This window comes from Symsagittifera roscoffensis, chromosome 9, assembly GCF_963678635.1.
Source record: "Symsagittifera roscoffensis chromosome 9, txSymRosc1.1, whole genome shotgun sequence".
Classification (NCBI taxonomy): Eukaryota; Metazoa; Xenacoelomorpha; order Acoela; family Convolutidae; genus Symsagittifera; species Symsagittifera roscoffensis.
The window spans coordinates 51,744,660-51,767,612 of record NC_087070.1 but is presented as its reverse complement, the minus strand read 5'-3'; the positions used below and the strand labels follow the sequence as shown (position 1 = coordinate 51,767,612).

The following is a 22,953-nucleotide window of genomic DNA, read 5'->3' as shown; positions in this document are numbered from 1 at the left end:
TTTCCCCCGCCTTTTTTCTCTGCTGGCTGCGCCATGTTGAAGTACGTAAAAGTGTAGTATCGGAAAAAGGTTAGTTGGTTAACTTTTACTGTAAGCAACTGTTAGGCATCAAATCGAAAAATCTTACTGCACTGTTCTATTTCAGATCATATCGGACGTTAGAGATCGCAATGCCACGACAGCAGGTCTCCAGACAGAAGGAACAAATTGATAGCACTTACATAAACTCAAAACTTGTCCCTATCTCAGTTTTATATTCGAATGATTCATGTTATAAAATTTCAAAAAACTTTAATTGAAAACTCTGTGTTCGCGCTATTTTATATTGCAACTTTTTGTCGTGAAAGTTTCACCTTGGCTGTTTTAACTGCCTTTTTCCAAATAGTTTTTTGGTTTAACTTTTTTTGCTGTTTTATTCAGAAGCGGATTTAAGGGTAGGACTGGGGGACGCCTCCACTCAGGGATTCGACCCCCTGCCGACCCACAGGCTCATCCTTTGTATTATTTTGAGATATCTATGTTTGACTCACTGACATAATTTTTTTTGAAGGCGATTTTGGCGCCAACATATGCCAGTTTTGAGGGAAGTGGGCAACAACAAAAAAACGCATCTTTTGATCAAATTTTTTCCAAAAGACTGAAAACGCTTCTCCTGGCCTGTTTTTTTTAAAATAAAAATTAGCCTGTAGTGATTGGGGAGAGATCCGAAAAGGAGACAATCTGAAAAGTGAACGACAAAATTTAAAGGAAAAACTAAGACAACAAAGACGATGAATCAAGAAAGTAGTGATACAAAAGGTCTTAACAATGACAAAGATTTCAGTGTTTTTGTCCTTTTTAGGCTGATTAGGATGATTGCACCTTTCTGTACTGCATGGAAAACAGTTGTTCGTGGCAACTTAGTTCTTTATTTGGGTTCTATCATGCTTTTCTAACATAGAGGTTAGTGAAATCGGTAAGATTCCGACAAGATTTATACTCGTGGTACTTTACAAGATAAACTCGTGGTATATACTCGTTTTAAAGTATAACATTGTTCATACTAGGTGTTCGGCACCATCGGTTAATTCGTTTGACACGACATTTGAGTGAACAGCTAACAATGAACTCATAAGAGTGGATTGAAACAAATGTTGAAGCTTTCCATCGTAAAATTTCAAAATGACTTGAATTTTACAAACGGAAAAATGACTCAAATTCAAGTCGCGCCCTTCGAGAGAGCAAATTTCTGGTTATTGAAACAAACAGTTTTTGGAAGAGTAAATGTTGATGCTCGGAAGGTCAAATAATTAAGAAGGTCAAATATTTGTTTGCATACCTTGTCACATTTAACCATCGGGCTGAAATAACATTATAGATTGAAATCTATCGGATCAACTCATTTTTTTTCTGGTGAGTTTAAATTTGCCTTGATGTTTTAAATAATGGCGTTTCAAATCAATTGAAAAAAAAACTTCATTATTTTGCAACAGAAACTGGCACCTTTTTATAGTCATACGTTCTCCTTATACGAGACTTTCAAGTTCATCAGGACTTCGTCATAGTTGAAAATCTGACAATAAGTTTTCAGTAAAAAAATCCGGATCGACTCAACTTTCATCCGTAAAGTAGACCAAATAGAGACAGAGTTCTATTAAAGTTTCGTGGATGTGATGGTCTGAAAAATGAGGTCATTCCGCTGAAAATTAAAATTTTTTGAAACCCAATATGGTATTTTTTACCCTGAAGTGCGACTGGTCAGTTTTTCTGGTCCCCTTTTATTCAAACGATGGTATATAAACCAGACAGAGTAGAAACCAGCTACTGTACCAGCCGAAAACAATTGAGCAGCAGTTTCTTGAAAATCACGCTAATATCAGCACAAATAACTTTTAGATGGCTTGTAGTTCTGATGTTTCACTCGCATTTTTCTGAAACCTATGTTTAAATAACCTTTTTTAAAACCGTTTGACGCAAACTTTTAATTCGAGTAGGTGAAACCAAGACATAATATGAGCAGCTCGGATAATCTGGAACCATTACTGCTCAAACGGGCAACCAATTGGCTTCCTCTTAGCGATCGGGGGGAGGGGGCAGAAGATGGGGGGACTGCGCAAGAGATGAGACGCGCTCACACATTCACAAGCATAGCAAACAGTCTTATGAGCTACCAAGAAGGATGTGGGGGTGGTGGTGTTAATGGGTATGGGGGCGTTTCGCAAAACAATTTGGGTGTCCCGGGGCAGTATACGGATATGGATGATGGAGATTATGATGGTGTTAACTACAAAGACGACATCATTTCATCACGATCAATCCACCTTGATGGTACGTATCATAGTCATCTGGAGTTCAGTTGTTCGGCTACTTTTACTCAATAAAGAAGTGTGAAGTATTTCAATTTTATATTGTTTTCAAAAATATATATAGCCCTTTGTCGTTCAGCAAAACGTCTGTAATGAACAATTTGGTATCTCATTATTTACCATGCAATCGCGGCTCAGTTTGAATAAAAAGTTTCCAGAAAAGTGTTCAACGTTTTCAGAAGTTGGTGCAGAAATACCTAATATGCACGATCAGACGATTACTTTTTACTGGATATATTATCGTGAGGAGTTTTGAAGGCCGAGTTATAAAATCCAAACAAAAAATTTTCAATTTAGGAGCCAAAACTGACGTTAGGAAATCTGTAATTTTTCTAAATAATGTTGCGTTGTTCAAGATAAAAGCTTTAACTCAGACGGCGACTTGACTGAGCTCTCGTCAAACTTCGGCAACTTCGGCTTCGGTCCGTCTATTCGGAAGTCTATGTCGGCGAAATACGAGAAAGCACACAGCAAGTGGTTCCACAAGCTAGACCGGTTTGGACTCGCTTTTTTCTACGAGAAACGAAGCCTTTTCAGGGTTTTTTTGTTCACGCTTCTATGTACTGTAGCTGCATTTATCTACATGATTGAAGACTATCAACAATGCACCACTAAGTTTATGGGTCTAACTAAATCAGCGGGTGCACGAACTTTGGAAGGGTTCCAAGTTAATTCTGGGCTGAAATATTACGGAGTCGATGTGAAAATGAGGGGCATGTTCAATCCGAACATTCAAGACACGAGCGCAATGAACGAATCACTTTTCGTCTCGTTTTGCAACAAAATAGGGATCTATTATACTAAACGTCCCTAAAAAGCAGTGGAACAAGTTTGAAAATACTGACACGGTAATGAGGAGCATTTGACCTTGCAGGAATTTGTTATTTTCTTGCAATATGATTAAGCCTCCAACGAGTTTTGAAAAAAAAATGCTTTTCAGAAGCTTTTGAGGTATCGATAAAACCGTCGCAATATTTTGGAGCAGCCAAAAATTATTATCACTATTACTAAATTTTGCTTGAAAAGAAAGTTTTAAGGCACAAACAGTCTAATAGATCCCAAAATAGGCAAAAACACAGAGTGTTACGGGGATAAATACTTGGCATTGGAGGTTAACGGGTCAGACCCAGAACTGATCGAATGGACCCAAACCCTCAAACACGAGGACCACACAATCATGCAGTTTCAACTGATCAATTTTCGCAGGTAAGTGTAAAGTTCTGAGTGTTCTAAGTGTAAAAAACCAAATACCGGAAAATTGTGCTCAAAATTCAAACAATGCAAGAGAAAAGCGTGAAAATTATTCAGTTTTGGACAGCTTAAAGGATATTTTGATAAGTTGAAAAATTTTTCGCATTCGTTCATTCTGAGAAAAGCCCCCTAAAAACACCAAAAAGCAAAACTAGGGAAAGTAAGGGCTATAATCAGGCCAGAAGGGTTGAGTGCGCTAAAATTGACAAGCAAACAGCACCCTTTAAACTTTCCAAATTTGACTGTTATTCGCGTTTGATTATTTCACATTCTTAATTCTGATTGGATCAAACAGTTTTGGGCATTCGGTCCTCGGGTATGGGAGTAACCCACAAAGCGCATTCAACGCCTTACTTTTGGTTTCTCAAGTAGTACAAATTTCTCAACAACCTTCTTGTCAGGTACTTGGCGAGTGAAATCAATGAAATTCGATTCACTGACAATATACTCCAGGCTAATTGATTGTTATCTGATTTGCAGCAGATATAAACATGGCTTAAGTTTAGGATTTCGTTCGAGGTGGAATACTGCTTCGTGACCAACTTCTCCCGAGCAGAGGTGCCGATTGCCATTTGTCTCCTGATGATGCTATACATTCTTCTAATCACAGAGATGATGCATAAGGTACTTTTGCCATCCTCGTATCCTCAAAAATGAGTTTTTCGACACTTAAAAATTGAACACTTCTATTAGAAATTTTAATTCAACCTTTTTTAGAACTCTTTTTCAATCTAGTACACATATTTATTATCTGGTCAGGGGTCGAGATTTTTTATAAATCATTGATAGAAACAGCGGAAAGGCTGAATTAATTTCATCTCACTTGTCCGTGTCTCATACTGGTTGGAATGAATTGAGTGTGAACTTGTTGTCTGTTCCAGACCCTGGCAGCCATGTTGACCTCCACTTTGTCGCTGGGTGCTCTGAGTCTGATGAATAAGGGACCTGATCTGGACACCGTGGTCGACTGGATAGAGTGGGAGACTCTGTTTCTCCTCTTTGGAATGATGCTGCTCGGTGAGTGAAAAAAAACCAGGGGTGTATTATTGGAAAACCGACAGTGAACAAGGGGCAAAGGTCACCGCTTATCAACATGATCTGTTGTCATTGCTTGAGGATGTAATGCAAAGCCAACACAAATAACAACCCAGTCGAGAAAAATAATAACCCAGTCGAGAGAAATTACCGAAACTTGCATTTAATTGGTCTAAATTTGCTTGCTAGCTCGCATATTTGTACTTTCTCGGGAAAGAAGGAGAAAGGGCAGTTTGCAAGGGTGGTTCCAGTATTTTTTTTGGAGACGGGGGAGTTTCAAAGTAATCGAAACTTTTGTCAACTTTTTTTCTAGGTCGATCCAAACATTTTTTATTTCTCGGAGAGGATAGCCATATCACTCTCCGATGGTGATAACTCACTGTTATAAAAAAAGTGTAGCCCAAAATAAAGCCACCCAAAAGTGTTTCTAGAAAGAAAAGAATAATCTTTAAAACATTATCAACCTCAGATATGGCGCCTCAGAGTTGAGATATGGCGCCGCTGTTTTGAATACTATTTTTGTTCATCATGTTTGTTTGTTGGTTTGTTTGTTCAGTGGCTGTGTTTGCGGAGAGTGGTTTCTTCGACTATTTGGCAGTTGTCGCCTACAGATTGTCGAAGGGGGATCAGTGGAGCATCATCTTCATCCTCTGTGCAGTCACCGCCACAACATCCGCATTCCTTGACAATGTCACCACCATCTTGTTATTGACACCTGTCACCATCAATCTCTGCCAGGCTAGTTCTTGTATTAATTGAGGAATAATGACGATTTTAAACAGAAAACCTGAACGAATCTAGCTAAAAAAAACACACATCCTCATATGACCCGTGTCGAGATCCGCTACCATTTTCAGATTTTTGTGACAAAATTTTGGCATTTCCAGACTTTCGCGACCAAATTGATTCGTCGCGACTTTCGCGGCCGAGACGGAGATAGCGCGACCCGAATTTTGCAACCGATATTGGTACGTCCGGACTTTCGCAACCCAAAAAATCAGCCAACTCGCGAACAACGTGGAGACGGTGCAACCAGTGCGACACAGGAAGCCGAACATGCAACGAAACTCTTTCTAGTCTTTAGCGACTGAGATGTACTCGGCGCGACTTTCGTGACCAAGCTAGAAACGGCGCGACTCTTAACAAATTTCTGGCAACTTTTGCAATCAAAGTGGAGACGGCGCGACTCAGAAAACGACGCGACCGGACAATCATCGGCGCTATCGGTATGACCGGCGCGACCAAACTTAGTAATTTCAAGGCTTTCACGACCGAGGTACACACCGGCAATTTTGTGACCAACTTAGAAACGGCGCGAAGCTTAACAAATATTTGGCGACTTTTGCAATCGAACTGAAGACGGCGCGACCCAGGAAACGCTGCGACTAAACAAAATCAGCGCCATCGGTTTGGCTGGCGCGACCAAAAGGTGTCGTTTCCAGTCTTTAACGATCAAGATGAAGACGTCGCTACTCAGGAAACGGCACGAAACAACAAGCAACGATGCGACCGGCTTGGCCATCGCAACCAAACTTTGTTATTCGAAGATTTTTGCGACTGAGGTAGAGACGGCGCAAATTTTGCGACCACGGTGGTGACGGCGCGACCCAGAAGAAACTTCTGGCGACTTTTGCGACTGAAGTGGAGACAGGGCGATTCAGGAAACGGCGCGACCCGACAAAAATCGGCGCTACCAGTATGGCCTTTGCGATCAAACTTTGTCATTTCGCGTCCGTAGTGGAAACGGCACGAACAACAACAAATTTTTTGCAGCGCGGCCAAGAAAAAATCGTTTGAGGTTTTAGCGACCAAGGTAGAGATGGCGCGTTTTTCGCGACGAAGTTGTAGACGGCGCGACTCGGGATTCGGCGCAACCGGACAGCACCAGCGCAACAAGCTTAGCCGGCGAGATCAAACTTACTCATTTCAAGACTTTCACGATCGATGAATGTATAATGAAAATTGAAAATTGTATACCGTGCCCATCACTCGTCTACTAACTTGACAGACTATAGATTAAAAACTTAAACTACAGTCACGGGACGAATAAGCTGCAATCTTGGATTTTCAAGCGCTGAAATGAATCATAAATTTTTCACGTTTCTGCCGTTTTCTCTAAAACTGCTCGAGAATCACAATTTTCGGCATGGGGTTGACAAAACTGTTAATCACAATATAACCGGATAAGAAAACGGAAAAAAATGTTTTGAAGGCGTCATTTGGTCATTTAGGATAAGATGTTGTCAGTGCAAAAAAAGCATCAAAAGCAGCAGAAGCAGTTTGGACTTGAGAGTATTCACAGCTAGGCCCGCAATTAAGTTCTTTTTGTACGTAAAATGAATACAAAAAAAACTACTAAGCTACGAAATTAATTCCGATTGTCTCTTTTTATAAGTCGATGAATTTTCAGTCACCTTCTGTCTAAGAGCCTGACAAAACATTTTATTTTTTTAAGACGGAAAACTTATTCGAGGATATTGCTTAGATCCCTATTTTTTCACCGAATCCTTCTAAGTCCGAAGTTTCAAACTGCAAGTTGTATGGTTTTTTATCCAACTAAACTCTAATAAACAATTTCACCTACCCCATATCCAAATTTTAACGATGAGTCTAAAAGTTTCCTATCCCTTGACTGTTGTCATATTTCAAATCAAATAAAGATCTTATTATTTTGATTATGGGAGTTTGCCTTTGCTTTTATAAAAATAAAAATAAACAGTTTATAATACATTCAATAGTACATTTTGTTCTTTTGTTCTCAATGGCTCGTTTTCTAAGAAGTTAGAACATGAAAAAAGATGTGACTACTTCTAATCTGAAATTAAACAAGACTGCTCGTATATCAGGGCAAAGCCCTGAATGTTCTGTTCTGACTGCCCTTTAATTGTAATTCATATCGAATAGTTTTTAGGAAAAGAAAATTTTGAAAAACCTGTAAATCTTTGACAGAATCAAAGTGTGAAACTTTGAGCCGTACGAAATTAATATGACCAATTAGCTAGCCTGAATTAAATTTGGAACAACTTTGTTGTGCGGGATAATTTGCCACGCATAATTACTTCGTGTTACGCTCTCAGCAATATGCATAAATTCTTCAAGCGCGCATAAATTAGTCCAAAAATGGCCAATTTGGCAACCTCCGAACTCCCAGACATAAAAAAATGATCAGAGGTTAAATATCTTTTTGACTTTGTTGTCAGTGCAAAAAAAGCATCAAAAGCAGCAGAAGCAGTTTGAACTTGAGAGTATTCACAGCTAGGCCCGCAATTAAGTTCTTTTTGTACGTAAAATGAATACAAAAAAAACTACTAAGCTACGAAATTAATTCCGATTGTCTCTTTTTATAAGTCGATGAATTTTCAGTCACCTTCTGTCTAAGAGCCTGACAAAACATTTTATTTTTTTAAGACGGAAAACTTATTCGAGGATATTGCTTAGATCCCTATTTTTTCACCGAATCCTTCTAAGTCCGAAGTTTCAAACTGCAAGTTGTATGGTTTTTTATCCAACTAAACTCTAATAAACAATTTCACCTACCCCATATCCAAATTTTAACGATGAGTCTAAAAGTTTCCTATCCCTTGACTGTTGTCATATTTCAAATCAAATAAAGATCTTATTATTTTGATTATGGGAGTTTGCCTTTGCTTTTATAAAAATAAAAATAAACAGTTTATAATACATTCAATAGTACATTTTGTTCTTTTGTTCTCAATGGCTCGTTTTCTAAGAAGTTAGAACATGAAAAAAGATGTGACTACTTCTAATCTGAAATTAAACAAGACTGCTCGTATATCAGGGCAAAGCCCTGAATGTTCTGTTCTGACTGCCCTTTAATTGTAATTCATATCGAATAGTTTTTAGGAAAAGAAAATTTTGAAAAACCTGTAAATCTTTGACAGAATCAAAGTGTGAAACTTTGAGCCGTACGAAATTAATATGACCAATTAGCTAGCCTGAATTAAATTTGGAACAACTTTGTTGTGCGGGATAATTTGCCACGCATAATTACTTCGTGTTACGCTCTCAGCAATATGCATAAATTCTTCAAGCGCGCATAAATTAGTCCAAAAATGGCCAATTTGGCAACCTCCGAACTCCCAGACATAAAAAAATGATCAGAGGTTAAATATCTTTTTGACTTTGAACACATGAAGTCTATATCTTCATTGGGGTATTAACAACTTTGTCAAAAACTATTATTTCGATCAACGAAAATTGACTGAATAAAATAATCTCACCGAGCATTAATATTCCGTTTTCTTCGAAAGTCGGAACAACAAGACTTCTCGTATCAGGGCGAAGCCCTGAATGTTCCGACTGCCTTTTAAGGTTTATGGAGCAGTAATAACATTAAAAAAATTCAATGAAATAAAACAAAATGAAAAAAAAAATTTCTAAAACTTGAAATTTTTTTATGAAAATCATCCGCCCACACGCCATATGAAGTACAAAAAGAGAGATTTCGTTCCTTGTAACAAACCAATTATGGCAAATAAGCTTCTTTCTACCAATTTGAAATGATTTCTAAGACGATATAAATCTCCGCTTAAGCGTTAATAGTGCGAAACATATCGCGCGTTAATTGTACCAAATTGGCCAAAATGGCAATGTTTGAACCCCCATAACTTTACTTTACGAAAAACGATCACAGGTGAAATGACTTTTCAAATTTAAGCTCAGGACAACACTACAATTTGAATGATATGTTAAAAATCCCGTCTAAAATCACTAGTTAAAAAGTCGAAGTTTGAAAAAAACCACCTAGAGCACAAACATTCCGTTACTTTCATTACGAAAGTCGGAACAACAAGCGATATTGTCGCCGTTCTCTTACCTATTTATTCCAAATTTTTCCGATTGTATCTTCCTCATTTCCTTGTCTATAATCACAAAAGTCAAAAGTATTGCTTGCAACAGGTATTGCATATGGAGTCCAAATGGGTCTTAATCGCAGAGGTCATCCTATCAAACATCGGAGGCACTGCAACAGGTAACTGCACTTCCTAACTTAATAGTATTGTATCGTGTCCCTGATTCTAAGGGGAACCCTTCCTAAGGGGTGGGGGAGGTCCTCACCTAAAGCAAAATCCTAGGAAGTGGGCCCTTAATTTATTGAAGGACCCTCATCCTAGGGTTTTCTGAACATAAAAAATTTCCGACCCACATAGCAGAAGACCCCTACTTAGGATCTTGCTAATTTTTGCTTAACAACAAGGTACAAGATACATATTCTTTCTAATTCTAATTTTTGGGGTCCTTATCATTTGTCTTGGTTAATTATACAAATCAAACTAATTGGTATAATTCTTTCGGGCAAATGAAAGAATTATTCTTTCGACTTCTATTCTGATTTTTTGAGAAAGTTGGAAAATTATAAACAAAACTGACTGTATACTTATAATTAGTCGAATTAAGCTGTGGCTAAATTGATCAAGTTTATTTGTGTATACATGTCTCTAAGCTGTTTTCAGCTATCGGGGACCCTCCTAACGTATTGATTGTGTCATCCGAGCACCTGTCGGGGAGGGGTCTCTCCTTCCCCATCTTCACCCTCCACCTCTTCCCCGGCTCTTTTCTGGCCTGTTTCGGGGCCATGGGTCTCATCCGGGTGCTCTACTCCAGAGTTAGTCTGGAGACCAAGAGAGACGTGGGAGACGTCACTTTCGAGAAAGAGTTGAACATGTGGAGACATACTATGGCAAGGTATGGCAAGGTCATGGCCATTTCTCATTGGTCATGGCCCTCTCTCAGAAACTTTCAAGTACACCAAAATTAAAAGTCGACTTCGGTCTAGGTTTTTGTAGGAGTTCATTGATGCATTCCATATCGACTCCCACACTCGCTAAGGCATTAATGAGCATTGCTAAACCAATTAGTTTCAAATAACTTTTCTTCTATAATTTCAATAACTATAGTTTTACATTTGAAAAACTTTTATAGCAATTTGTAGAGATCAATGCTTGCTTTCTGAAATGCTTCGAAAAAATATTGCAAATTGTAATGTGACAAAACCTTGTTTTTTTTTCGATGTGCTTCGAAATGCTATAAGACGAAACACCGCCTCAAGCTTCGGATCGAAACATTAGTTTCGAGCATTTTTTTCTTAAACGTTCATCTAAACTTGCTTTTCTTATTTGATTTTCAATAATAAACAAAAAATACTGCTCGCATCAGGGCAAAGCCTTAAAAGTTCCGACTGTGGCTTAGGTCTATCAAGAAGTACTCGCTGTTTAAAAGTTGATGATCTTAATTAAAACAAGAATTTTTATTTGATAACATCTCACACGCTATAGGTAGTAGAAATTAGTAGATTTTGCATATAGAAGAGTACTAAATAGACCAAGTAGCAGGTCTCAATTCAATTTGGATTGATTCCAGAGGACGGGTTAAAAAATTCGTTAACGCGTTAATAGCCCGAAATATAACGCGCGTTAAATGTCCCTAATTGGTCAAAATAGCAATCTTTAAACTCCCATAACAGTACGAAAACTTATTATGGCTCAAAATTCTTTTAATTTTTAATTGCGAAAAACAATATCTTTCAGACGGTATAAAATTTACGTCAAAATCCTTAGTTAAAAGTCACAAAATAACTGAAGATTACAACCATTCCAAGCAATAATTGTACTTTCTGCAAAAATTTCATCAAAAATGGCTAGGAAAAAATTCGAATTTTGTCTGCAGAAAAAAAAAACCACTCCGAGTACAAATAATCTGTCAACCTTTTCAAAAGTCGGAACAACAACAGAGCTCGTATCAGGGTAAAATTATGTATATTCTGACTGCCTATAATTGATTTTATGTTTTTCTTCAATTGTTCAAAAAGTTGAGATTATGAGATGATATAAAATTATTCCGTCAAAACTTGCAAGTCAAAATTCCGAACTTTGTCTAGTTAAAAAAACCAATCTTTGCACAATCATTTTGTTATTTTTTTGAAGTTTAATCAATTATAATTACTCTTCTTTTGTAAATTGAGGCATTTGCTGTATCCATTTAAGGAGCAGCCAACTTAAGAGCCACTTAAGAGAGCAGCTCAAAATTGTTACCCTTCATATTCGTTTAGTTTGCGTAAACTAAGAAGTGTGATCTGTTTCAAAGTTGGAGAACTAATTCTTATGGAATTTAATTTGATATGTCCTATACGATTTGCAGGAAAAAACTCCCGCTCTGACAAACTTGAGATTAAAATCAATTGTATTGAATATTCTACAGATAACATACTGCATGAAATCAATTTACGAAACTCATTTAAAGGTTGTTGCCTGAAATGGATTAAGAGCGATGTTCTTGGATTTTCGCAAGGCAGTGAAATCTATCAAAATGTCAAAACAAATATTGTTTTAAAATAATCAATCATTTTAATTCGAAAATTGAGCAAATTTTTTTTCTCAAGAAAAATCTCCATTGGAGATATAGAGAGCAAGAGTCACTTGAGGAGATTTTTTTTACCATTGTAAGCTATTGTGGTGATGGGAGTCTTTTTTGAGTTTTGCAAATCTAAAGGCTTCTGCGGCATGGAAAATAAAGTTATGGAAAATTTCTGAAAATGAATTTTTAACCAATTTTCTAGGCTCAATTATGTTAGACAAATGATGTGTAATCAAAAAACTCAATATAGAACAACTCATTTTTGGTGCAGAAAATTTACAGATTTGAGATGCTCTATGTTTTTTTTTCAGGCGAAACATCAGCAAAAAAGTTAAATGAAAAGCATGCGCTATAATTTCTTGTCCAGTTTTCTCTATTCTTTGATAACCGAGAAATTTTGTATAATCTGTATCAATTGATAAAACAAAAAAAGTAGACAAAAAAGTCAGTAAAAATCAAATTAAATTAATTTAAATTGATTTTGTTGTTACTCAAAATCCGTATGAAAATTAAACCAAAAAAGGGTAAAAAAGAATTTAAATCGATTTCGAATTGATTGAAATTGGTTTATTAGGCTGCATTTTTGTATCAAACTAAAGCGATTTTAAATCGATGCCAATCAATTTTTTCTAAGTTCGAGCAACATTATCTGTATAAATTTGATTGCAATCCATATCTTATCAGTACAGGTATGCAGTAGCAGATTGTAAATGAATGTTGTTTAGCCGCAAATTAAACCTTTTTTTTGCTCCAGAGTCGGAGTTGTGTCACGCGAGGAAAAGAACGTGCGACGTGCTCTTATTGTTCACATGCAACATCTGGTCCAATCCAGACGACGCCACGTGACCAGAATGGAACAACTGGAACAACAGAACAAGGGGGTCCACGGGGGTAAGAGGGGAGTGAATAAAGAAGAGCAGTTCCAGTCTAAGTTGGCTGAACTGGAGAAGAATTACGTCATCAGAGACAAAGTCTTGCTCACAAAGTGCTGTGTTGTCCTCATCTGTAAGTCATCCTAGAGTTTTCTCTAACCTCGCGACAACCTCCACGAAACCCTTCCACGACAAATCTATAAATTACAAAAGCATTTGAAGAATTATTAAATCAATTTAAGAAAAAGCTTCAGCTAAAAGAGGAAGCTTGTGCGAGTGATCTCAACCTTGAGATGTAACGGGTGCTTTTAACGTATCCATTTTAGTTTTTGTTCCGACTTTCGATACGAAAGTAACGGAATATTTGTGCTCGGAGTGGGTTTTTTTTTCTTCAGACAAATTTCGACTTTTTAACTAGCCATTTTTGACGGAATTTTTTTTACATCATTCGAAAGGTATTGTTGTCCTGAGCTCAAATTTGAAAAGATATTTCACCTGTGATCATTTTTCGTAAAGTTACGGGAGTTTAAAGATTGCCATTTTGGCCAATTTGGGACAATTAACGCGCGATATATTTCGCGCTAATAACGCGTAAGCTGAGAGTTAATCCGTCTTAGAAATCGTTCCAAATTGGTTAAAAGAAGCTTATGTGCCATAATTGGTTTGTGACAAGGAGCGAAATCTATCCTTTTGTACTTTGTATGGCGTGTCGGGGGATGATTTTCATAAAAAATTTCAAATTTAAGAAAAAATTTTTTTTTGATTTTTGTTTTGTTTAATTGAGTTTTTAAATGTTTTTACTGCTCCATGAACCTTAAAAGGCAGTCGGAACATTCAGGGGTTCGCCCTGATACGAGCAGTCTTGTTTGTTTTTATTATCATAAACTATCATAGACTTACTAACCAACCATGATCCATTACTAACACTGACGATTATTTGTAATGCTGAAACTACTTGTACTTTCGGCACCAGAACAATTTAAATATAACTTAGAAGACAGTTGTTCTCCTTTGGAATAAGTTCCAGATATCTAACCCGCAAATACCAGTATACATTAGATCTATTGAGACTAGGAGATATAAGATTAAGATTAAGACTAAAAAATTGCACGAATCGACCCGGCCGAAAATAAGATAGCGTGACGAACAGACGGTGTACCTTATCTGAAATTACTCTATGAGTACGCTACTCCAGGCATAAACCAAAAACAAAAAAAACTGCTCTGACCACTTCTGATTTTTATACTAAATTTCATTAAACTTGATGACAGGATACTGAACTTCTAATTGTTCCGACTTTCGATACGAAAGTAACGGAATATTTGTGCTCGGGTGGGTTTTTTTTTCTTCAGACAAATTTCGACTTTTTAACTAGCCATTTTTGACGGAATTTTTTTCTATCATTCGAAAGGTATTATTGTCTTGAGCTCAAATTTGAAAAGATATTTCACCTGTGATCATTTTTCGTAAAGTTACGGGGGTTTAAAGATTGCCATTTTGGCCAACTTGGGACAATTAACGCGCGATATATTTCGCGCTAATAACGCGTAAGCTGAGAGTTAATCCGTCTTAGAAATCGTTCCAAATTGGTTAAAAGAAGCTTATGTGCCATAATTGGTTTGTGACAAGGAGCGAAATCTATCCTTTTGTACTTTGTATGGCGTGTCGGGGGATGATTTTCATAAAAAATTTCAAATTTACGAAAAAAATTTTTTTTTGATTTTTGTTTTGTTTAATTGAGTTTTTAAATGTTATTACTGCTCCATGAACCTTAAAAGGCAGTCGGAACATTCAGGGGTTCGCCCTGATACGAGCAGTCTTGTTTGTTTTATTATCATAAACTATCATAGACTTACTAACCAACCATGATCCATTACTAACACTGACGATTATTTGTAATGCTGAAACTACTTGTACTTTCGGCACCAGAACAATTTAAATATAACTTAGAAGACAGTTGTTCTCCTTTGGAATAAGTTCCAGATATCTAACCCGCAAATACCAGTATACATTAGATCTATTGAGACTAGGAGATATAAGATTAAGATTAAGACTAAAAAATTGCACGAATCGACCCGGCCGAAAATAAGATAGCGTGACGAACAGACGGTGTACCTTATCTGAAATTACTCTATGAGTACGCTACTCCAGGCATAAACCAAAAACAAAAAAAACTGCTCTGACCACTTCTGATTTTTATACTAAATTTCATTAAACTTGATGACAGGATACTGAACTTCTAATTGTTCCGACTTTCGATACGAAAGTAACGGAATATTTGTGCTCGGGTGGGTTTTTTTTTCTTCAGACAAATTTCGACTTTTTAACTAGCCATTTTTGACGGAATTTTTTAATATCATTCGAAAGGTATTGTTGTCTTGAGCTTAAATTTGAAAAGATAGTTCACCTGTGATCATTTTTCGCAAAGTTACGAGGGTTTAAAGATTGCCATTTTGGCCAATTTGGGACAATTAACGCGCGATATATTTCGCGCTATTAACGCGTAAGCGGAGAGTTAATCCGTCTTAGAAATCGTTCCAAATTGATTGAAAGAAGCTTATTTGCCATAATTGATTTGTTACAAGGAGCGAAACCTATCCTTTTGTACTTTGTATGGCGTGTCGGGGGATGATTTTCATTAAAAAAATTCAAATTTTAGAAAAAAAAGTTTTCATTTTGTTTCATTTCATTTAATTTTTTAAATGATATTACTGCTCCATAAATATTAAAAGGCGGTCGGAACATTCAGGGCTTCGCCCTGATACGAGCAGTCTTGTTTGATTTTCTGCAAATTTTCATTATTTTTGGAATAATAACCTCTCCTTTTTGAGTTTTTCGTGATGCTATTGCGCTATCCTGGCTATCCTGGCTATCTTGGTTATAAATTGATAGTTTATAAATGATAATTTGTGTAGCGGTAGTGTGCATGTTGTTCATGCAGTCCACTCCCCTCTTCTCCACCGAACTGGGCATAGTGGCTGTGCTGGCTGCCATCCTCCTCCTCCTACTCACTGATCTCCAGGAGTTGCAGGATGTGTTGCACAGAGTAGAGTGGGACACCCTCATATTCTTCGCATGTCTGTTCGTCGTCATACAGGTACAACTCATTCTAAAACAAGTTGCAACAAGTCTATTCGCAAGTCGCGGCGAAGCTTTGAATGTTCTCACTGCACTTTGATTTGAAATGTGTTTTTTTTTAAATGGCTTTACTTCGAAAAAAAAGGATTACAGGTGATTTTTTTTCAATTGAGTTCCAGATAATAACATCTTTCAGATGGCAAAAAAATTTTCTGTAAAAAACTCTTAGTTAAACAGTCGAAAATTGATTGAATAAAAAAACGGGCCCAAGAATAAATATTCCGATTTCTTCGAAAATCAGAACAAAAAATTGGATCAGACAAAATTATTAAAAAAGCAATCTGCTAAATTTTGATTCTTTTTCACTAAGAGACCAATCTGTGTATTTTGTTAATTGTAGATTCCGCAAAAAGATCACTCTCTTTAATTTTTTTTTATCTTGTGCTTCATTTGAACATGTCGTCAAATGTCAGCGTGTCCAAAGACTTGTCTATGGATGCCAGTGAACTACACTCTCCGAGTTGTGTGCCTATCCAGTGCAGTAGAGCCTCGTAAAATGCTAGTCATACATTTTTCATGCAATTCCACAAGTACCAAAAATTGCATGAAAAGTATAAGATTAGTGATTTTTCATATATAGAAATTGTATTACTAAAATTTTTCCATAAACCCAAAAATTGATTTTTTTAAGTTAAGAATTCGGGTCGTGCTTGTAACCGAACACAAATGAAAATGACCTTGGTTTACTCAAAACTAAAGTCATCGAAGGTTAGACGGTCTTACAATTTCAATGCACAGCAAACGACCAGAATTCTTTAAGAGTTGTCTTACCTGAGTGTTATTATAGAAGTATAAAACAATTAAATTCCGGCCAAAATTTTTAAAATTGAATTTATTTTAAAAACCTTTTAAAAATAACTCCCTTAAAAGACTGTTTAGAATTTTAAAAAAAATCATGTTGAGTTCGCTTAATTCAGTTTTTTTTCTCGAAATAGTCAACCAATAAAGTCGAGATCCAGGTCAAGATCCATGTTCCGAGATTGTTTTTTAAACAATTTAACTAAAATACGATGCTGGCGCGAGTTAAGCATTTATTGCCCAATTTTTAGAAACTTTTTAGAAGAGAAAAAAAAGCAATTTTTTTCAAAGATTTTAAAATTTCGCAAGCTGGCTTAGACTGAATTTATTGTGAATTATAAAAAGAAATTCGCTATAATTTTTTCAATTTGGATTTTCTTCATACCAAAAAACGCGAAACTCAAACAAACATAATCTATTAAGGACGAATAAAAAAGTAATTTTTTGCTTCGAAACATACTTGCAAAATATTCCCGTTCCAAAAGTTTTATCATCTTTAGGAAGACATACAATCAATTTGTTTTTGCAGTCCAGTCCATTCACCTCAAATGGGAAGCAAAAATTGTGAACCTGTAATTTCAGTTGTTTCTTCTTTGTGTTTTGATTTATATTTATTTTGATTTATATTTATTTGGTAAGAAAAAAAATTATTATTTTCTTTTTTTTTGTTGATTTGTTTTTAATGACATGATTGTGGCAGCTTATTAGTGTGATCATGATAATGAGTGATAATAAGGTTTTTATCTGCTTGTCAATTGATGAAACTTAACTAGTTAGAAATTCTTCCAGAGAAAAAAGTTTTTTTTATTACTACTTGTTATTTTTAATATTTTTTATTAAAACTATATTTACTTGCAGTATAAGTCCAGACGCTTGGTGCATCCCATGATCCCGTTGTCAGCTGTCTTCTCCAAATTTTGTTGCATTATGTATAATTTTATTCAAATTTGATTCACATCTTTTTTTGTTTAAACGCGGATATTCAACAAAACGACATAATTGATGCCAAAATTACATTAGAATTACGTAAACTATATCAGCATAATTCAATTATCATCAGCATAAATAAGCGTAACAATTTCAGCGTAAAAACAACAGCTTTAGGTAACAATTGCTTAATAACAGTGAAAATTTGTGGATATGTTGCAAAAAATATCTTTTTTTGGTTTTTTGGAATGGTAATCTTATCTTCGGCTGGTTGGCCTTTCGGTTTGCTGGCCTTTCACCATACTAAACAAGGACTGCATAACTTTTTCATGAGGCGCATAGCTCTGAAAGCAAAATTTAGCTTCTTTCCGACCACCCAGCCCCTGCCGATTTTGTACTTGTAGCGCTTGGGTAGTGATGGTACCCAGCTATCATATGATTCCGGGTTCAAATCGCACATGCGCTGGAATTTGCAAGATGAGCTCTTGTAAGATAACCATAGCTTAGTTAAACTTAAATAACTAATCTTTGGGTTAGGCCTCTGCCATGTTAACTCAAAAAAATAAACCTTTCATACACAGGTATGATTGTTGTAAAAACTGTCATGCTGACCAATTAGACTCCTCAAAAACTAGTTTAAAACACTTACTTTATAAAAACCACTTATTACACCCCGAAAAAATACGTGCTTGATAAGCGTACGTGAGGTGGATGGGGGCGAAAAAAAAAGAAAATTGATTTTTTTCTAAATATATTTCATTTGAGGCAATGAACGAGATGGGTCTGATCTCTTTCCTGGTGGGTGTGAGCACAGAGTTGATTGGCAGTTTCCCCTCCTCCCTCCAGTTCCCAGTGGCACTCACTGTGGTTCTATGGACATCCGCCCTCGTCTCCTCCTTCATAGACAACATCCCCTTCACTCAGGCCATGATCCCGGTCATAGTGGACTTGTGTGACCAGAATCACCACTTGTACCTCAAACCACTCAGTTAGTATTTTCTCTGCACAATTCGGTTAACAGCATCAAACAGCTATAGCACAGCGTGTAACTTGTTTATTGGAATGTAGAAATGATTCTATTGTTTTGATTCTGGATTAGCCAAAAATTTCCCTCAATGATCAATGATTTGTTTATGAAAACAGTTGGCTTATAATGCAATTAACTTTTTGAGGGTTTGCTCTCATTTAGGAAGAGGGTGAGTTTCCTAGAGTCTCCCAGAGACGGTTTTGATTGTCTCATTTGCTGATATATTTTGTCTTCTAAATTCTAAGTTAAAAGAAAATGTATTCAAAAACGAAGGTGATACGTTTGTTACACAAAACATAAATCAAGCAAGTAGCGGATTCAGGGGGGATTCGATTCCCTGCCGACCCAAAAGGTCTCGTTTTGTTTTATTTTGAGATATATATATATTTGGTGAGCTACCCTTTAAATTTTTCTAAAAGCGCCTTAGGCGCCAATAAATCCAAATATTTGGAGGGAGGGGAGCGCGCCGAAAAAACGCGATTTTGTGGTCAAAATTTTCCAAAAAGTGCCAAAAGAAGCCTTTTTGGCCCATCAAAACTTTGCCTACAGCGCAGAAAATTTGACCGAACCAGGGTCTTTTTTAGTGCTTTGGAAGAGCTCGGAAAATCAATTTATTTAACCTTAACTAAAAAAAAGTTTTCTGAAAATCTGCCCCCATCGAGAAAATCCTAGATCCGCCCCTGAATCAGGCGATTAAAAAATGGGTCCGATACATGTTGCAACGCTTGAAAATTGGCTGCGGAATCCACTGACATACAATGGGTTCTAGCGACAAGAAGAAGAAATTGACCGCGGAATCCACTGACAAATGGTGAAATCCAGCGAAATTTAATGGAATCCACATCAAAGGCCAAAACACGTTTGTCAGCGTATTCCACTGACAAAAAAATAATTTGTAGGCATTTTTTGTAGGGATCATTTGATAGTGGAATCCACTGACAGAAGTCTCTAAAACAAGCAAAAATGTGTCCGTGAAATCCAGACGCGTGAAAGCACAAACATGTGCTTAGTTATAAAGCCGAGCTTGGCGTTGTAATGTTACAAAAAAGAACGAAAATTTTTTTTATAAAGAAGCGAAAATTTATCTGTTATAAAAGAGAACGCAACATTTTTTATAGCATAATTTAGTCCAGAAAATGGCCAATTTGGCAATTTTCAAACCACAAAAAACAATCGGAGGTAAAATATCTTTTTAAATTTGAACTCAGGAAGTCAATACCTTCAATGGGCTTTGAAAAATGTTTGTTGAAAATTATTATTTCGATCGACGCAAATTGGCTGAATAAAAAAAAGCACACCGAGCATAAATATTTTGTTTTCTTAGAAAATCGGAACAAAAAGATTGTTCATACTATCCTCTAAGGATACGACCACACACAAATAAAACGCTCAGGAATTAAAATTTAAATACTTAGCTCTGCAGCTGATAAAATAAAAATTTAATTTGTTTTCCAGTATACGCGCTGGCTTTCGGCGCTTGTTTCGGTGGAAACGGGACAATAATCGGCGCCTCGGCCAACGTAGTTTGTGCAGGCATAGCTGAGAGCAAGGGCACCAAGATATCTTTCAAAGACTTCTTCATCATCGGATTTCCCGTCATGCTTCTAACCACTACAATCGCAACTGTCTATTTGTTCACAAGTCACTTATTGCTGCAGTGGGGAAACGAATGAAAAACTTCAAAACCAGCTGATTCGCGGAGAACAGAAATCAAACAGTGTACTTAGTTTCTAACAAAATTATCTGCATATTCATAAACTTTTTTAAAGCATCCAACTATTGACCAAATTTAAAAAAAGATTTGTCATTGAAACCAAATTTAAAACTTCCATTTAAAAAAATTGCCCAAAAATTTTCTCGCTTGCTTTATTTGCAATAGAATGAGTCAATTCTTTTGTCAGGCATTTTTCAAAGTTGATCAGCTACACTCTTCATTTATGAAAAAACGACTGACCATCCTGGCACAGTTGTGATCTAATGTAGTCTGTACGTTCCGCGGAAGCATCCTCGTGATTAGCGCAGAGTGGCCATTCCTCCTTTGAAGTCATTTATTACAATCCTTAGAGAAATTATAAGAGCACCAGATGATGTTTTCCTTTACTGATGATTTATCCGAAGGATTTTTGATAGAGTACTCAAGTTTACTGAAGAACATTTTGATACCTGAAGATTAGCACCGGTTTATAGGGTAATATTTGCTCCTTGATATGCCAATATAACAGAATTAGGGTAAAGCAAAATGTTTACGAAGATTTATAATCATTTAGAAAGTTTTCAAGTTCGTTATTAAAAAGTTCGCTATCTAGATCAGAATGATCTCCAAAATTTTCTAATTCCATCCTCAGCGATTCGTCCGTTGATGAGGTTGACATTTGGTCTGAAGATGTTGGACGTGAGTCTAGAACAATTAACTCCGCCGGAGTCGTCTTGTTGTTGGTCTCCTGTGATTCCTCAATTTCAATCACGATAGGATCGGTCGCCGAACCGGAGGCTTCTTGAACGTTCTCTACGGCATCAATAAAATAACGTTTGCCATAAAATTTTGGTGGGCCGACATTTCTACTAGAACGGCGGATGGTAGGAGGAATTTTACCGGATATGATAGTAGGATTGGGAGATACAGTGCACTCGTCAGTTGAGTCGCTTATCTCGTAGACCGGGAAATCTGTAACTGAGTTGTTATCCGTTGGATTACACTCGTCTTGCAGGTCCTGTTGTTCAATGGTGTCTTTGTCCCCTCCCTGGTTCACTGTTCTCTGTTCCGCAGTACTAGGTGTTCGGCAAGCGGGTATTATGCTTATTGGGCACTCGTAAGATTGGTCCATAGGTTGTTCTCTGTTAGGGTCAATGTCGTTTTCTAAAATCTCAGATTTTATTTCAGGATTTGTTACAGCGGAATTAGAATTATTTTCGATTGAGAGGTGAGGTGTATTTGAGTCTGAAATAAAGCGTTCTCTGGCTACGTCTCTACAAGGAAAACCGCCCGCTATCCATTCCCATTCGCTAGTATCCGAAATATCCGAAGGAATTAGCATAGATTCATCCGAAGCAAGATAACCTGGAGGAGTTGAAGACTTCTTTGAGTGGCGTGCTTGTCTTCTTGTAGATTTGTGCGATGACCCTGATATGCGTGTCCTAGTTAAGTTGTCGGATGTGGTCGGATCCAACTGTCTGGTCATTTTTTGGTTGGCTTTTTTGATCTTGGTTTCCGTGTTGGGCCTTCCTGTTTCTGACCTACTTCAACATTAGCATTAGGAAAATACGGGAATGAAACGTTTCCTTTAAAAGGTCTGATTTTATTTGAGGTAGAAATCGGAATCGCAATGTCGGATTGTTGTATTATTTTTCCGTCGGATAACTCTACTGTCGAAGTGGATGAATTTATAATTCTTTTATTTAGTTCCTTATAGAAACAGTCTCGGTTTATGTTACCGTTAGATTTCCGAAGGATTTTACCTTCGATTGGACTTTTGATTGGTAGTCTATTGGAGGTGATTTTCGAGGATGAAGCATAGTCTGTGTCGTAGCCTTTTTCAGTCGAGTTTTGGTTCTTCTTGGCTATCAAATCGTCCTTGTAGCCGTCCTCTAGTCTATCATCCGCGTTCCAATCCTTAGCTCATTCCTTAGACAGTATTGATTTCCCTTTTTCTAAAATTCCAAAGGAGGGTTTACCAGAAGCTAATTGTTTCCAAATAGTATTTGGTTTTCTGTTATAGTGAATCTCGAAGGGTGAACATTTAATTTTTGATTGATAGGTAGAGCGTAAATTCCAGATGATTTTTGAAACGGCATTTTGCAGTGTACATTTATGATGTTCTTTTGAAATAGCCAGTAGTTTGACTTTCACAGTGTGTACTAATTTTTCGACTAATCCGTTGGAACGATGGTCGCCTACTGTACAAAAGATTATTTTGATGTTGTTGGAATCGCAGAATAATTTACAGTCTTGGCTTGTAAAGCAATTAGCATGATCTACCCTTATAGAATAAGGTATTCCGAGTAAGAATATGTAGTCTTGTAAAAATTCTATAACTGTTTTTGAAGAAGTAGACGATGTAATTTTTGCCGACGGAAATTTAGAAAATCTGTCAATGCAAAGTAAAATGTATTTATTTGCCCCCCAATAAGAATCCAAAGGACCAGCGAAATCTAAATTAAGTTCTTCGTTTGGTTCCGATAATGGAGG

General features: G+C 36.7%; 1 protein-coding gene across 1 annotated transcript; it reads left to right on the top strand.

The window, feature by feature from the left end:
• The first annotated feature begins 1,240 nt into the window (after positions 1 to 1,240).
• LOC134854426 (P protein-like) lies at positions 1,241 to 20,597 on the top strand. Its single transcript, XM_063870667.1, has 13 exons — positions 1,241 to 1,392; positions 1,971 to 2,307; positions 2,702 to 3,134; positions 3,414 to 3,551; positions 4,103 to 4,220; positions 4,478 to 4,613; positions 5,188 to 5,369; positions 9,552 to 9,624; positions 10,106 to 10,337; positions 12,760 to 13,010; positions 15,793 to 15,974; positions 18,506 to 18,728; positions 20,223 to 20,597. The coding sequence occupies exons 2-13, from the start codon at positions 1,992 to 1,994 to the stop codon at positions 20,438 to 20,440; spliced, it is 2,502 nt and encodes an 833-aa protein (XP_063726737.1). The 5' UTR covers positions 1,241 to 1,392; positions 1,971 to 1,991; the 3' UTR covers positions 20,441 to 20,597.
• Positions 20,598 to 22,953: the final 2,356 nt, after the last annotated feature.